The sequence below is a fragment of the Brachionichthys hirsutus genome, chromosome 7 (assembly GCF_040956055.1).
Source record: "Brachionichthys hirsutus isolate HB-005 chromosome 7, CSIRO-AGI_Bhir_v1, whole genome shotgun sequence".
Taxonomy (NCBI): domain Eukaryota; kingdom Metazoa; phylum Chordata; class Actinopteri; order Lophiiformes; family Brachionichthyidae; genus Brachionichthys; species Brachionichthys hirsutus.
Window position 1 is genome coordinate 5,936,991 of NC_090903.1, and position 15,498 is coordinate 5,952,488.

General features: G+C 44.0%; 2 protein-coding genes across 2 annotated transcripts; both read right to left on the reverse strand.

Moving 5' to 3' along the window:
• Positions 1 to 761: 761 nt before the first annotated feature.
• Positions 762 to 7,521, reverse strand: LOC137895844 (calpain-2 catalytic subunit-like). The gene is made up of 21 exons (XM_068741363.1): positions 7,285 to 7,521; positions 6,837 to 6,906; positions 5,508 to 5,626; positions 5,292 to 5,425; positions 5,032 to 5,200; positions 4,876 to 4,959; positions 4,619 to 4,704; positions 3,783 to 3,854; positions 3,522 to 3,682; positions 3,253 to 3,422; positions 3,002 to 3,013; positions 2,693 to 2,904; positions 2,529 to 2,565; positions 2,376 to 2,441; positions 2,247 to 2,304; positions 2,090 to 2,154; positions 1,542 to 1,610; positions 1,361 to 1,439; positions 1,156 to 1,272; positions 1,010 to 1,068; positions 762 to 862 (listed from the first exon to the last, which is right to left on the reverse strand). The coding sequence occupies exons 1-21, from the start codon at positions 7,519 to 7,521 to the stop codon at positions 839 to 841; spliced, it is 2,100 nt and encodes a 699-aa protein (XP_068597464.1). The 3' UTR covers positions 762 to 838.
• A 598-nt stretch (positions 7,522 to 8,119) lies between these two features.
• LOC137895846 (calpain-2 catalytic subunit-like) lies at positions 8,120 to 14,965 on the reverse strand. The gene is made up of 21 exons (XM_068741366.1): positions 14,735 to 14,965; positions 14,179 to 14,248; positions 13,859 to 13,977; positions 13,405 to 13,538; positions 13,147 to 13,315; positions 12,983 to 13,066; positions 12,809 to 12,894; positions 12,658 to 12,732; positions 12,289 to 12,449; positions 12,044 to 12,213; positions 11,921 to 11,932; positions 11,630 to 11,841; positions 10,621 to 10,657; positions 10,369 to 10,434; positions 10,221 to 10,278; positions 10,078 to 10,142; positions 9,526 to 9,594; positions 9,142 to 9,220; positions 8,461 to 8,577; positions 8,311 to 8,369; positions 8,120 to 8,212 (listed from the first exon to the last, which is right to left on the reverse strand). Exons 1-21 carry the CDS (start codon positions 14,963 to 14,965, stop codon positions 8,189 to 8,191), a joined length of 2,097 nt encoding a protein of 698 aa, XP_068597467.1. The 3' UTR covers positions 8,120 to 8,188.
• Positions 14,966 to 15,498: the final 533 nt, after the last annotated feature.

The window sequence follows — 15,498 nt, forward strand, 5'->3', positions numbered from 1 at the left end:
CATGACATAAACACGTTGTGGAATTCCATCTAATATGGAAATTCCCGACAATAAAAAGAAATCTACTTACCGAGTACATGCATGTTGTTGAGTACAAGTGTAGCATTGAAGGGTATTTCAATGCAGTACCACAGCTGCCTCCGATATGTCCTTCCAAGTGGATAACTGATTTAACTTTTCAGTATTACATTATTAATACGCTCTGAAATCAGATAGGAACATGTGCTGCATAGCAGATGTAATCATTTAAAGGGGGAGCCGGTGTTTAATGGAAGGGGCAGGAGGCTGAGGCCACCCTCACCCTACCAAAACATTAGATGTCTCGGTACCCTCATATCACATCGTTGTCCTGAGTCAAAAGGCCTCTTTCTAGCTGGCTGAATGGTGGTTGGCAAATGTTGGTTTAATATCAGGGACTAGTAGCTTCAATTTCTATTTTGTTCACCAAAACATGAGAATGAATGATTTTGTCATGAGGGCAGAACGAAAAATGTTCAATCCATGTCTCACTGCCAATAAAATCTAAGATGCTGAACGAACAAATGTTTATTTGTGCGGTACATCTTTATTACATTAGTAAATAATCAAACTCGTAGAAGTTAATTTCCCTTAAGATGAATAGCCATTCATTAAATGCACACTAAACACAAAATGACCCCCCCCCCCATGTCAATTCTCTTAAATCTAACAGCATTCTGATTGATTGCGCTGAATGTTTCCGATGGAAGGATACAAACTAACTAACTAACAAAATGATCCCCCCCCCCCCCCCGGAGAAAGCCAAGCATGCTCAGATACGACGGCTCGTCTGCATCCGCTGCTAACCGGTGCAGCTCCTCTACAGCATCGTCAGCTCCAGCCACTGAGGATCAAAACAGGAGCACAGTCTGTTTCAATCAGGAGGCCATTCCCAGAGCGCGCTTCCGCTCAATGGCATTTCTTATTTCTTATAAAGAAAAACAATTAATTGCTTCTGGCTTCCATGTCACTGTCGCATCTCAGCACTTACCACCAGGTAGCTTAACTTGATCCGACCGGACCCCTCCTCGTCCAGCTCCTTGAAGGTGTCTGTGATGAGTAGAACAAAGCATCACAGCGCTACATCATGTGAATGAGGCAGTAAGATAAGGGATACAGTCGCAATGACAAACTCACTAAAGAGCAGCTCTAAGCGGATCAGGCAGGCCACAAAGTTATCGAAGTCAATGGTGAGGCTTGGCTCGCTGTAGCGGGCCACGACGATCTGGTGCAGAGGGTTGTTGAGGGAGAAGCCTGTCGGAGAGCACAAAGGTGAACTTCAAATGAGCTCTAAGGGAATGTTGAGAAGGGCGGAAGCGCTTCTGTCAGCAAAACGTCTCACCGGCATCTTCAACAGCCGTCCGCATCTCAGAGGCGCTCATGCAGCCACTCTGGTCTGTGTCCTTCTCTTTGTACAGAACCTAATGGAGAGCCCAACTCATGAACCTGTGATGCTAACTACTGGTAATGCTGTAATAGTGCATTGGTGTGTTGATGCAGACACAAATACACAAAGAGAATACCAGCAGCTTCTCAATCTTTGCCCACAGGATCTTAAATTCAAGGATTCCGAGCTTGCAGCTGCCATCTTTCTTTGAAGAACACATCAAGGGAAAATGAAAGCGCACAGATACTTGTGGAGACCCCAGACATTTCAGGATTCACTTGTGAAAAGAAACGTATGCCATTTAAAACATCTCCCTTTGATAGAAATGGATGATGCCTTCATTTGGAAAATTTCATCCAGTAGAACTGACACAGCTTCAGAGGAGAGCTGAAACGTGCTCACGTGGACATTTCGGCAGCTAGTGAGGAATAAGTTACTTTATTCAAGCCTTTAAAAGGAGTAATTGGCAATTGATAATATTTTGACTAGGGTGACTGGTGTCATGTCGACAATTGTAAGCTAAATATGATGGTTTGTGGATTATTATTTCTGGGTTGTTTTTTTATGACATTCAGCAGGCTAATCTTACACAGAACCTACAGCAAATATTTTAGAAAATATGATTTTATTTATTTGTATATTTACACAAGGAGAATGTGTCTGGAGGACAGTATGGAAGGATACATCCAGCAGATTGATCATGGTGCGGCACGTCGTCAGGCTAAAACCATTGGTTTTAATGTCTTCTCCTGAGAAAGCACGTGAAACAGGGTGTACAGGGCACACATAAATGCACGTAATGAACGTGGCTGAACGACGAGATAGTAACAGATTCACTTACTTTTTCCCACCACACGGTTCAGGATTTTCTGCAGCTCAAAGGGACTGATCTCCAAATCCTAAGAGGCATGTGACATTTTGCAGATCACCGAGATCATGATGATCTTTTTCATTTTTTAAACATGCTTACATCTCCAGCAAGCTGTCCAAACAGTCTCTTGAATCGGTGACTGATGTCGTCCTCATCGATATCAACCTAAAGTGGACAAAGTAATCTTGAAAAACTTTTTGTTAAAACATTAACCTTCAAAAAAGGATATAGATCCGGGAATAGAATTTTTACCTCCTCAACATGGCACTCGACTGGATCGTCGATCTCTCTAAACATAGCAAGTCATGGTTAAGTTACTTTTGAATGAGTACTCATATTTTTATACCCAATACCCAATTGTATTTGTTTTTGTCATCATGAATCTACACTTATTTAGAAAACGTACAACAACATACACGAAGTCAGCGTTTTTCTCAGTGAAGACCCGCACATAAAAGTCTCCGTTCTTGTATGGCTCAAAGGTGGAAGGGATAATGAGGTATTCTCCTGGGGGAAGTGTGAAGTGGTTGCACACTTCTCGCTGGTTGATGAAGGTCTCAGAGCGTGCTTTTGAACAGTTTTGGAGGAAGAAGTCTCTCTTCAGATGCACTTGAGTTTTGCCAGAGAACTACAAGAAGGCACAAAATGCGGGTATGGTCACGTGGCGCCTCCCTTTGTGCACGATGGATTGGGATGAATTCAGGAACGAAACGGTTTATACGTACCTCCTCGGGCAGCTGAGAAAGACAAAAAAACAAATACATGACAGATGTCAAAATGTAAATAGGTGCAAATGCTGCACATACAAATTCCACACATCTTCAGCATCAAGAGCGTATTGATAGGAAACATCACGGACAAGGACACTCAAATTAGCCTTATGTCAGTTGATTGAAATGACCTTGTCGGTGACCTCTCATGCACAAAGACAATTTCCTTAACAGCGGTATTGGGGGGGGGGGGGGGGTCTGTTTACCTCATAGATGGCAAACCCGATGGTCTCCATATCCTGCCCCATTTTCCTCAAGCGTCGCTTGTTCTTCTGCATTAAACCCACGATTACAGTACAGCCTTCCTCACCATCATCAGGGTCATCATCCTCCTCATCCAGCTTGATGACAAACTGAGGATTGCACCAGAAGGAGTCTAGGAAGGCCAACAAGGGGTTAACAGGGTTATACTGCGCATGCTGCAGTGCAAGATTAAAAACTGGGGTGGGGGTGGGGTCAACAAAACTAGTCGTACTTGGATAGTTTCTGCATCCGCCAGCTGACACGCCTCGTCTCCATGTTTCTTCGAACTCGATCTCTGCCCATTTCTTGAACTCATCGCCTGTCAGTGCATCAGGTGTGAGGTTGCAGATCTCAAGACGGGAATATTGGCGCAGGAAGTCGGAAAATGACATCCTGTGGGCAAAACAGGGCTTTTAGCAGGTGATAACGTAACGTAAGAGTGCATCAGCAGTAAGAAACCCGGAAGAAGACAAGCAGTTTCAAAGAGGTTTACCAAAACTCCCCGTCCTCAGCCTTGGTCAGCCTTGTTTGGTCATCAGAACTTATGCGTTTCCACTCATAAGAACTAGAAAAATGAGTGAAAAAACATTCTTGGTTATAAATGCAAGGAGTAAAACCAACTCGAGCAGGATTTACCAGCCAGTCCACTGGGAGTCGCCACATGCCAAAAGCACGATGGAAACTCACACTTCACACACTATGAAAACTTTAATGGAAATGTATGAATGAAATTTTTCAGAGAATGAGAGTGTTTTTTTTTTGGAGGGCACTGTTTAGTGCCAATAGCAAAGCATCGTGGGAAGGTCCAAGAAAAGTTGAGGAGCTAAAACTTTGAACATGAAAAATCGTCAACCTGCTTCGTCTTTTGATGATGGGAGTGTCTTTAGTTCTGCAGGGATTTTGGTTCTCAAAAAAAATAGTGACGGACAAATACAAGTAACGAATGGTGACGGTGTTGTAGAAAATGGAGTCACCAAAGAGATTACAACTGATCCCGCATGGAGAAGAACGTCGTAGAGGAACCACGAACAGCGTCATTCGCTCCACCGAGGAAGCGCCTGGGGAGGCCGCAGCGGCTCATTTCTGCTTCCTGTCAGGGCGTGTGTTCAGACCAGATCAAACTGGCTCAGGATTCCTGTTTGCAAATCAAGTTAAGCGATTCCTGTTTGCAAGACTGAAAGTTTTAGCCCACATACAGGGCCAAAAATTAGAGTAGGTAGACGGACATAGCTGCCAATGATAATGTGTAGAGCTGAATGATGGGAGGTTTATCAATATAAATATTTAGTTTCCCGCCATTTAAATAACACAGCACAGATGAGCACTCACTTGTCACTCCAAGCTCCATTCCATTCCACCTGACCCCACGGGTTTCTAATCCTGATCAGCTGCACCATGTCTCCACTATACTCCACCTGAGAGAATGTCAGTGTCAATTATGTATCCAGAACTAGATTCTCATAAAAGGGACCCCAAAAGCAAAGAAAGAAGTGAATCTAACCTAAAAAATATAAAATAGAATAGAACCAGCGTAGCGTAGTTGAACACTGACAAGGCTATGGATACAGAGAAAATCTTCTCCCTACCCGATCGGCACCGGTCACCGAGTAGGCATGGCCTTTCACCAACTTGCGATGTGTGACGGCCTCCGAGTCAGCTGAGCTGGTAATCTGGGATGGAGAGGCGACGTTAGCGATGACACCACAAAAAGGCACCAACCTGAACCAAAACATCAAACCAACATCGATGGAACATCCCAGGAGGGAGCCTCTCTCCAAGGCCTTCTGAATGATCGTGAAGAGATGAGGGTTTGGGTCGCTCAGATCATGTTTCTCGGCAATGCCTCCAGAGAAGTCCTCAAAACCCTCAGTGGTGCTGCCTCCAGAAAGAGCCTCATAGCATCCATTTAACCTAAAAGGAGAATGTGTTCATGAGTGTGTGTGTGGGGGGGGGGGGGGGCTAACAAGCAGAAACGTGTCCAAAACGCCGCAATCTTCCATACTTGGCATAGGCCTTCTCCAGCAGTGCGCTCCAAAACTCTGAACCCTCCTCTGAGTGAACGAACAGCAGCTTTCCATCTCGGGTAGGCAAGCGATCGTCAACCACCACGTCCACCCACTCGCCGAACTGCCAAAACTGTGCATCACGCAGGAGATGCGGTTAGTGAATTTAAACTGTGTCTCTGTGCCACTCGTCTGGATTGAGCTATACTTTGTACCTCAAAGTGAAAGATCCCGGCGTAGTCCTCGTCAAAGCTCTGATCGTGGGGGACAACGCGACGCAGAACCTGTTTGTTGAGAGTCAGGGACGCAATAGCTGCCAAGAGCCAGCAATCACCTGAGGCACAGGTTGGTATTGTTTGAGAAAAGGGAACTCCCTCTGAACTATATGAATATTTTTTGTGCTGTTGTTCATTAAATTGATGGTGATTCATAGCGGGCAAGGGAGCTGTTCTTCTTTGTCCGGTAATCAGGTAGCATAGTTTGTGCACTCATACATAGCGGGCAAGGGAGTTGTTTCTTTCTGTCCGGTAATTGGGCAGCATAGTTTGTGCTCTCATATCGGGCAGGGGAGTTGTTTCTCTTTGTCTGGTTTCGGTGCCAGGCACCGAAACTGCTTATATGCCGAAACTGCTTAGATAAGTGAATATTGCAAGGCCGTGCGAAGCCTCTTGACAAACAACTTGTCCGTGGGGACGGGAGGGGCTGAGAAGGTCACTCAGTCCACCCCTCACACCCGGCTTAAACAGAATAAAAGGAGGGGGGCGAGACACGTTTGGGAGAGTCTGCTGTGGGTCGCGTACGGACGCCCGGCTGGTATTGAAAGCTCGCTCTACCAAGGGTGTGGGCTCTCCATCCTATTGGCAAACGGTAAGAGTTGATTTAATTCTAGGAGCTCAATACACTGCTTAAGATTGCTGAACATTTTTGTTGGTTTAATAAAGAGTGCCATCTTGTTAACAACAGATCTGTCTTTGTGTGGTTCATTTCTGAGTGCCCATCTCCAACGATCCTTATAAAAACTCGACGCCGGAGTTCGGTGTCGGAGGTGTTTCAAAACACCCTCCCACAAGATGCAAGTTGTTATGGCTTCATGACACATGTCCCAAAAACAGTCTCGGCATGCTGTTTGCACACACATCTGTCACGTACAGTGATGACTACTGTCTCAAAGCTAATGACCTGCAAACAGTTTGGTCTCACCCACACGCACGTCTGCACCCTGCTCAACTGGGTGTCGACAGGTGAGCAAAGCGCCGTGCACAAGCACTTACTAGGCGTTATGAGGTGTGGCTTTTCTATTTGAGATGAACTTTTTACAAATAAAGTGAGCAAAAGAGTGATCCAGAGGTTAAGTTAAGCAGCACCGAAACGGGAACAAGAAGAGTTGTTTTGTTCTTGTGGCCATCCTATTACATTTAGATTTGATTAGATACAATTAGAAATAGAAAACAAAAAAACAGGCATTGCGGGAACGGGAAGACTGCATGAAGAATGAAAATGGAAAATGCTTGAATGTGTGTGTGTGTGTGTGTGTGTCAGCTCACCAAGTGCTCCTTGGCAGATATCAGTCCTTGTAGCATCCTCAACTATGAACTTTGGATTGGAACACAATTCCTGGGATAAATAAAGTGGAAAAACAGAGTCACACTCCTCCCATCGACACTCTCTATTCAGAATTTAATGTTAGATCACCTCCTTGGCGGTGGAGTTTTACTGGATATGAAAGTTAGATTTTTGCAACCACACTGAATCACATCCATATTTAGTCCAGCATTCTGCTAACATTACACAGAAACCTGCTGCTTGTCTTAGTTTTAGTTTTGCATCCATCCACCATTCTGTCACCTTCCCTTACTAACATAGAACGCATGTTGGTTGATATCGTACACCTGCATTGCTAACATAGCCCCTGGTTCTATTTCTCCTGTACGTGAAGTAGCAGCCACCAGTTCACATTTCCTGCAACCGACGCGCTCCACCTGTCGGACCCACCTTTGGTCTTTCCCAGGTGATGCCACGGACGCTGTAGGAATTTGGCCCAAGTTCTTTGTATCCTAAAGATGATATCAGCGGCTCAAAGCTTTCATCCTCAAACAGCTGTCCTCTGTCCAGACAGCTGTTCTTCAGCAACTCGTAGTCCTGCTCCAAATATTTCACAGCATGAGAGTTGGTTCCGATTCCATGTAATTTGTCTCGGTTGTGCTGAAGTTTCTGTGCAATACCGGCCATTTTGGAGATTTGTAAGACTTTGTTTGCCGGTAGCGTCTCCGCTCTGTGTCTGTGGTTAGACTGGTTCACTGCTATGTATTCTGCCTTGTGTTAACCACACCCTCCATTGTTCAGAGCAGAGGGAAAGGTTGATCGGGCTCACCTGTTTAGTCCAGCCTACTCTACATCCTCTTGATTGATTAACCATGATCAGCCCATACAGTAGGCGGCCCCATGGGCATTTTTTTTTTTTATCATTCCACAAAGACTTCTGAAATAAACTCTCAGTCTATTTCTAAAATGGTTTGAGATGAATAAACACTAGTTACCGAAATTGCACAAATAATTTCCGACCAGCAACGTTGTAAACAAACTCGGGAAGGGACTATGATCCATGCGTTAGTAAGGATTTAATTTGTATGATCTGTGCAAATAATAGCTTCAGAAAAGTTGTGGAATATTTGCAAGAGGTGGAACTGATGTGTTTCATTCTGCATATGGAAAAATACATGCAAGTGATGCAACATATTTTCAAACTTATTTTCAAATTTATTTTGCAATTTATTTCTTTTTCCAGGAAGTGTCGGTATCATTTCCAAACAAACATTTTAGCCAAAAGCTTTCAAGGAACACACAGAACAGAGTGGCAGATGTCACAAAGGCATCCTCGCTCATCTTGTCTCCAGAGTTAGTAAATCGCCAGGGACAACCACTGGAAGAGGAAAGGCAGTTATTTAAAAAGCTGTCTGGAGTAAAGGTGCAGATAGCCAACAATAACCTGTGCTCCCCCCCCCCCCCCCCCCCACATACATTTTGCATGTCCAGCTCAATCGTCCCTGAGTCAGCTACCTCCAACAACTTGAACATTTCTGTTTGAGCAGAAGGAGATTTTATGAGTTGGATCACACAAGTCAACGTGAGATAAACTAACGTGATATTCTTGAGTTTTCTGAGACTTACTGAAGAGCATTTCCAATTTAATGAGACAACCTACAAAGCTGTCAAAGTCTATGGCATACTGGGTGTCAGCGTAACGATTGACGATAGCCTGCAGCACGCCGCTGTTGATGTTAAAACCTGGACAGAGAGAGAGTTGTCACTTAGAGCTATTTCTTTTACCGGGTCGTAGGGTTAGTTTCATACACAGATTATTTTCAGATCCTGAGTAAAAAAAAACAAAAAAAGGGTGTGCAGGGTGATTCATGTAACACAGCAGAGCAGCACGCTGGCACAGTGGGTAGTGCTGTTGCCCAAGCTTCCTTTGTGACTTTGTACTAATGCAGCAGAGCGTGTTTTTCATGTCCAACTAATCTAGTTATGTTTACTTTTTGTCTTTTGTCTATGTCTCGTCTTGTCTCCACCCCTGTGTGTCTGTTCCCAGGTGGCAGAGGCGAGGCCCAGTGGTGGAGTCTTTGCACGCCTGTTCCTCAGTGTGTTTAGATCAAGAACGTCTGTCTCCTCCTCCTTTAGTTTTGACCGTGTTAGCGTTGCAGCAAAGCATACCAGAATCTTCAAAGTAATACTATAATTGTACTTTTTGGTCCCATTTCTGACCTGGCTGCTGTAATTTACAATTTGTTCCAGTATGAAAGACCCATGTGAACCGTCGCTGTATGGGATTCCTCATGTTAACGTGCTTACCTGCTTCAGCGGCGGCGCGTCTCATCTCATGGGAGCTCATGTTGCCCGAGTTATCTGAATCGTGATTTTTGAAGATCACCTATAGGAAATGATATGTTGCATTAAGAGGGACAGCCAGAACATAACCAAGACTTAAGCTTTGTAGCGCTGTAAGAAAAGGTATTTAACTTTCATTCCATATCTGATGTAAGAAAGTCACACAAGAAGGCTGTAAATATCCCACTTTGGTAAATAATAAAAGGGATTCCCACAGATTTGTGCATTTTCTTTTGCCGCTGCAGTCTCAAAAAAGTTTTGGTCCCTTTTATAACAGTATCTCTCTCGAGTTACAATGAACCTAATAAAACAATGGCGTTTGTCTTTCAACAGTTTATCACAACTCACCAGGTATTTCTGGATTTTGTTCCAAAGCACATGGAACTCCAATAGTCCCAACTTGGCACTTTCATCTTTCTGTAGGGTGTTAAGGTTAAAAATATAAAAGTTCATATTGCAAAATAATCTTTAAACTTGCCGCTTCACACCAAGAATGCTGGAATCCTTGGATTGATTCCATGTGGGAGCTTTCTGTGTTCTGAGTTTGCATGTTCTCTCCGTGTCTGCGTGGGTTCTCGCCGGGTTCTCCGGCTTCCTCCCGCCACCAACAGCATGCAACGTAGGTGAACCGACCACTCTAAATTGTCCGCTGGTGTTTCTGTGAGTGTGCGTGAGTGTGCGTGGGTGTCTTGTCTTTCTGTGTGGCTCTGCAATGAACTGGCGACTTGTCCAGGGTGTACCCCACCGCTCACCCATTGTCAGCTGGGACAGGCTCCAGTGTTACGCCTGTCCTAGATTCGGATAAGTGGCTGAAAACAAAACGATTGCAGTCGTCACATCATCAAGAAGATGAATGAGTGACCAGCAGAAGAAGAGTTTTTCATGCTGCAGCAAGGATACATCCAGCAGACTGACAATAAGTCGGCTTGTCTCAAGGCTGAAGCCATCCGTCTTGATGTCAGCCCCTGAAATAAGTAAAATATAAGTACCATTGAAAATCAAAAGGCTGCACATCACCACATACAAGAATACGATGCATTCACTTCGTGCCACAACTTTGTTCAAAATCCCAACCAGTTCAAATGCTGATACCTCCATGTCCTGTTTGAAAAATGCATCATCATTTTGATTTGTAATCCGGGTTTAGAGTCTTGTCTCATATACCGTGAGGCTGCACGTAGCTGTACCCACATTGCCAGCAAGCTGCATGAAGATTTTCTTGAAATTGGGGTCCACATCACTCTCAGATATCTCCTCCTGTGAGAGAAAGGGTGGATGAATCTGTTGTTGCTGTAAAATGCAAGCACTGGCCCTTTAAATATGTGCCACCTCAGTATGTTGGGGTGGGGCGGGGGGGTAACTTTGTATCCAGCAAGCAGAAGTAAATGCATATATAATGTGATATATTTCAGTAATAAAAATAAAATAAAGTCTTCATCTTACCTCCTCTATCTGAGCATCAACGTCTTCCTCCAGAGGACTAAAACAATGAAAATGTGCAGCTTTAGCGCACCCTTCTGACTGGCAATGGAATAACATTGAATTTGTGGAAAAAATGCAGTAATAACTTGACATAGGAACGCTTTGACATATGAGTGTTCCGAAATACCAGCCAGCCTGTGAGTAATATTTTTGCTTTTAGATGCTGATGCTAGATGGCTGAGCGCTCCAAGCGTGGCTCACTCGTTCAGTGATTTTCCCTGTATCTGTAAATACTCTTTATAGTAAGTGATGGGTCCAAAGGAAGCGAGCGGTAAGGATGGCAGTGAGGGGGGAGAAAACACATGACGATGGAGATCAAGCATGAAATGATCGATCAACGTGACCGTGGTGTCTGTAAGTGATTTGGCACGGCAGTACGAGCGGAGTACATCGACGACATGTACAATCCTCAAACAGAAGGACGGTATCAAGAACACAAAGCCTTCCAAAGGCAGAACTGTTATGTCTAAGTTCATGTAAGTGTACATGTAAGGTACAATTATGGAATTAAATGTCTACAAACCCTCCCTCCCTCCTGCTCGCACGGCACAGCGCTGTTAACGCTGTCGTCTGTCTCCACTGTAAAATGTAAAACTCATAATAAAATAACATTTTATATTACACTAACATTGCATATAATTTATTATGTTATTTTGTGTATGCGTGTATCTATATAGCAATTAAACACTTTTTTTCCATTGTTATTAGCATTGATTTGAGTGTTTTTAGACGGCCGGAACGGATTCATTTTATTTGGTGTTTTTTTAATGGGAAAAACTGATTTGACATACGAGTGATTTGAGTTTCGAGCTCGGTCCAGGAACAAATTATACTCGTATGTCAAGGTATTACTGTAACGGAGCTGGACTCTGAGCTTTACACACTAGTCTGCTATGTAAAAACATGATATCTGAGGTCAGTGTTAGCCTGAAGACATAAATCTGCCTTAGTGTTGATGCAACACAGATACCTGGTTGCAGCCTGTTTTTCTGTGAACACCCTGAGAATGAAGCTGCCATTCCTATGAGGCTGGAAGGTGGAGGGGACTATGGCATATTCTCCTGGGGGAAGCTTGAAGCGGTCGCACACTTCCCGTGTGTTGATGAAGGTCTTGCTCATGGCTACAGCTCTCTGCCGCAGCAGGACATCTGGGCCCAGGTGAACATTGGTGCGACCTTTGACCTGAAGATCAGAAGATCACAAGTCTGTCAAAATAGCAGCCGAGAGATTCTTTACTGACACGTAACAGCGCAATACAAACCTGATCTGGGACCTGTAAAAAAAAAAAGAGAAGATAGAAAATATGAGAAAAACAATCAGTTATCTTTTTTTTTTATATAAGTGAGACTGATATTATATAAAACATCAAAAGATTTGGAGACACCTTATAAATGGCAAAGCCAATTGTCTCGTGGTTATGGTTGAGCCGCTTCCGCTGTCGTCCGTCCTTTTGCATCAGCCCCACCAGGAAGGTGCACCCATCCTTCCCATCCACAGGATCATCATCCACATCTTCCAGACACACCACAAACTGAGGGTTGGATGAAAATGTGGCTGAAACACAGAGCACGCAGTCTTTCACGTGAAGTAGTGGAACACACGTTCTAATTCATAGGACTCTCATACTACCTGTGTTATTGCGGCAGCCGCCAGCAGTGGATCCAGTCCTCCACATCCCCTCAAACTGGTAGTGGTTCCAGTGGTACACATCGTCACACGCGAGTGTGTCCGGGGTCAAGTTACAGATCTCCAGCGTTGAGAACTGCCTTTTGAAGTCTGAGAAGGACATCCTGAGCAGGAGAACCCATTTCTCAACAGTGAAACTTGTGTTGTTGTATCTTACGTAATAAATTCAGGTCACTTTTCTCCCCTTAAATCTGTTGCTGTTGCTTTGGTGACGTGATTGTATTTAATTTACATGATTCCTACTGGGATTATGAACCATATGCATCAGACTTACTGTGGTGTGAATGGAAAAGTAAAAGACAATGGATTTACCAGAACTCCCCATCTTCAGCTACGTGGTTCAACTTTGAACTCTCAGCTTCGCTGACATATTTCCATTCCTTGGATCTGATTGTGATGAAAGACATCTGTTAGTAAAATGATGTATTTAACCACTGTGTTATGTACTCATTTAAATATCTACCCATCGCTCCATGCTCCAGTCCACTCCACCTCACCCCATGGGTTCCTTATGCGGATCAGCTGAAGCGGACTACCCCGGAAAGTTACCTGACAGAGCAATGGTAGGAAATACAATTTGCATAATTTAAAAATAAAAATGCAACATTCAGGTGACAGTTTGGGCAAATGCATTTACCTCTTCTGCACCGGTGACTGAGTACGCATGCCCTTTGACAAGTTTGAGAGCTGTTACTGCTTCTGTCTCGTAGGAGCTCGTGATCTGTAAGAAGCGATCACCTCATGACATCAGAACTGCACAGCTGCTGGTGGGTTTGTTCACAGACAGAAAATATGCATTACATCAATAGAGCAGCCCATCAGGGAACCCAGACGCAGGGCTTTCTTTACGATTTGGAAGAGGTTTGGTGGAGCCTTGTCTAAACTGTATGCTTCCGCTATTCCTCCCGTGAAATCCTCACACCCTTCAATCGTGTTTCCTCCTGTCAAGGCCTCGTAGCAGCCATGGACCCTGTGGGGGGGGTGCAGAAGGGAAAGGATGGGTTAGGCCAGTTTATGTCATACAGTTCCACTGCGCAAATGCTTTAATGAGGCCATTACTTAGCATAGGCCTTCTCCAGCAAGGCACTCCAGAACTCCGAGCCCTCCTCTGAGTGAACGAACAGCAGCTTTCCGTCTCTGGTGGGTAAACGGTCATCAATCACCACATCCACCCACTCACCAAAGAGCCAGAACTGGGGAGAAAACATTCCCATAAGTAAAAATAATTGTTTAACATGTCTTAAACTGCAAAAATAATCACTTTAAAATCTTTACCAAACAAAAAAATAGAAATATTTCACTGTTAATTAAACTTTTAGCCACAATTTTCTTCTTTTTTTTATTTAAAGAATATTTTAATTTGTGTGTGCACATTTTTATGCAAACTTGTATGATTGCCATATTTTCAACCATCTTTTAATGTTCAAGTGCAAGTTTATGGATTAACAAAGCAGAAAGAGCGACATTAAATGACAGGGAAAAGAACAACAGAGGAACATTTTGATTTACTGACTTGGAAGTGAAATATCCCAGCATAACCTTCAGTGAAACTCTGACCAGGAGGCACCACACGAGCCAGGATCCGCTGGTCGAGAGTCAGACAGGCTATTGCAGCCAGAAGCCAGCAGTCCCCTGCACAGTAACAGCAAAAAAACACAGTCAGATTGGGTAACATGTGATGTTACTGCAATACAGTGATGCAGTAAATATTATGTGCCAACAACCCTCCTCTGTGATTATTTATTCGTCCAAGCTTAATGCAAGAGTGGGTGGAGGATTCCAACCACATAACTCATCCACCCATCTGTGGGAGTGGGACCATCTTTTATTTACCCAGAGCTCCTTGGCAAATGTCCGTCCTTTTGGCTCCGTTGTCGATGAACTTTGGGTCCGAGCACAGCTCCTGCACGGAAAACATACAAGCACATTTCTGGAAACATTCCAGAGTCACAGCACAGAGGATATGACTCTCCATTACCGTGATTGGATGACTCCATTAGAAGGGGCTCTACACCACTGGGAATAAATATCATAATGTGATGCAGCACATTGTTGTTCTTTTGACAATGTTAATGAGCTGATTTCTTCAATTGGCACAAAGATTGTTTCAAGTCAAGCGCAGAAAAGGCAGAATAAATCCTCACAGCGTGTGATTATTACTGTGTGACAATAATAACTTATTTATAACAACTACAAATGAACTGATGAGAACTTCTTCTACGTGTTACTCCATTATTTGGGATGTACAAAAAAATAAAAAACAAGTTGAGGGATTTTTGTCTTAGAAATAGTAAATGATTGCAAATAAATGGAAAAACCTTTACGCCACCGATGAGCCACTGCCCAGTTCACCAACCACAGGGAGATATTACAGAATATCGTCTCTTACTGTTGGCCTCTTCCAAACAGCACCTCGGGTCTTGGATGAGCCCAGCTCTTTGTATCCAAGTGACTGGGACACAGCTGGAAAGCAGTTGTCCTCAAACAGGCGTCTGCTCTTCAGACACTGCTGGCGCAGACTCTCATAGTCCTGCTCCAAGAATCTCACTGCATGCTTCTTGGTGCCGATGCCTTGCTCTCTCTTTTGCTCATGGGCCAGTCGGCTTGCTGTGGACGTCATCCTTGGTGCCTCGGGTGTAGACGAGTAGTGAGTCCCTCTCTGGTCGACTTGTGAGCAGTAACAATAACTGAGCACAATCCAGACGTGTCTGTGTGCCAGCTTCCTTTATAGATGGCGCAAGGTGTGGGGTGGGATCGCAGACAGGGAGGGGTCTCCAGTAGGACAGACAGGTGAAGAGAGCACGTTTAGACGGCAGGTAGCCCTTAAGCAAATCTCCAATCTGAAGACTCTGACCGCAGACACACAGGAGCAGGACTATAGGCTGCCACGGCCTCTTTTGAGTCTGTCTGGGTGTGTTTAAATCAACCACTGAACGAGTTTAAACAAACTCTTTACATTATTATGAAATGTTATCATGAGATGTGAAAGAAGGAAACATGTTGAGGTGTTTTTCTCTAGTCAGTGGGAGCGATTATATGCGTCATCTACAGCTGAGAGTTGTGAAATAAAAACTTAAACACGCAGAATTATGCAAGCGTAAACTTGAGCAAGAACATAAATGGGATATTAATGATCCTAATGGCCCTGCATCC

Bases quoted from the DNA above. Each gene is read 5' to 3' on its own strand.
- LOC137895844 (XM_068741363.1), bottom strand. From the start codon at position 7,521: ATGGCCGGTATTGCACAGAAACTTCAGCACAACCGAGACAAATTACAT. The intron at 3,423-3,521 runs GTACGACTAGTT...TGGCCTTCCTAG, and splicing joins CGGATGCAGAAACTATCCAA to ACTCCTTCTGGTGCAATCCT. The intron at 1,611-2,089 runs GTATCCTTCCAT...TGTTCTTCAAAG, and splicing joins CCATGATCAATCTGCTGGAT to AAAGATGGCAGCTGCAAGCT.
- LOC137895846 (XM_068741366.1), bottom strand. From the start codon at position 14,965: ATGACGTCCACAGCAAGCCGACTGGCCCATGAGCAAAAGAGAGAGCAA. The intron at 14,249-14,734 runs GTAAGAGACGAT...TTTTCCGTGCAG, and splicing joins CTGTTTGGAAGAGGCCAACA to GAGCTGTGCTCGGACCCAAA. The intron at 8,213-8,310 runs GTATGTGGGGGG...TTCCTCTTCCAG, and splicing joins TTGAGCTGGACATGCAAAAT to TGGTTGTCCCTGGCGATTTA.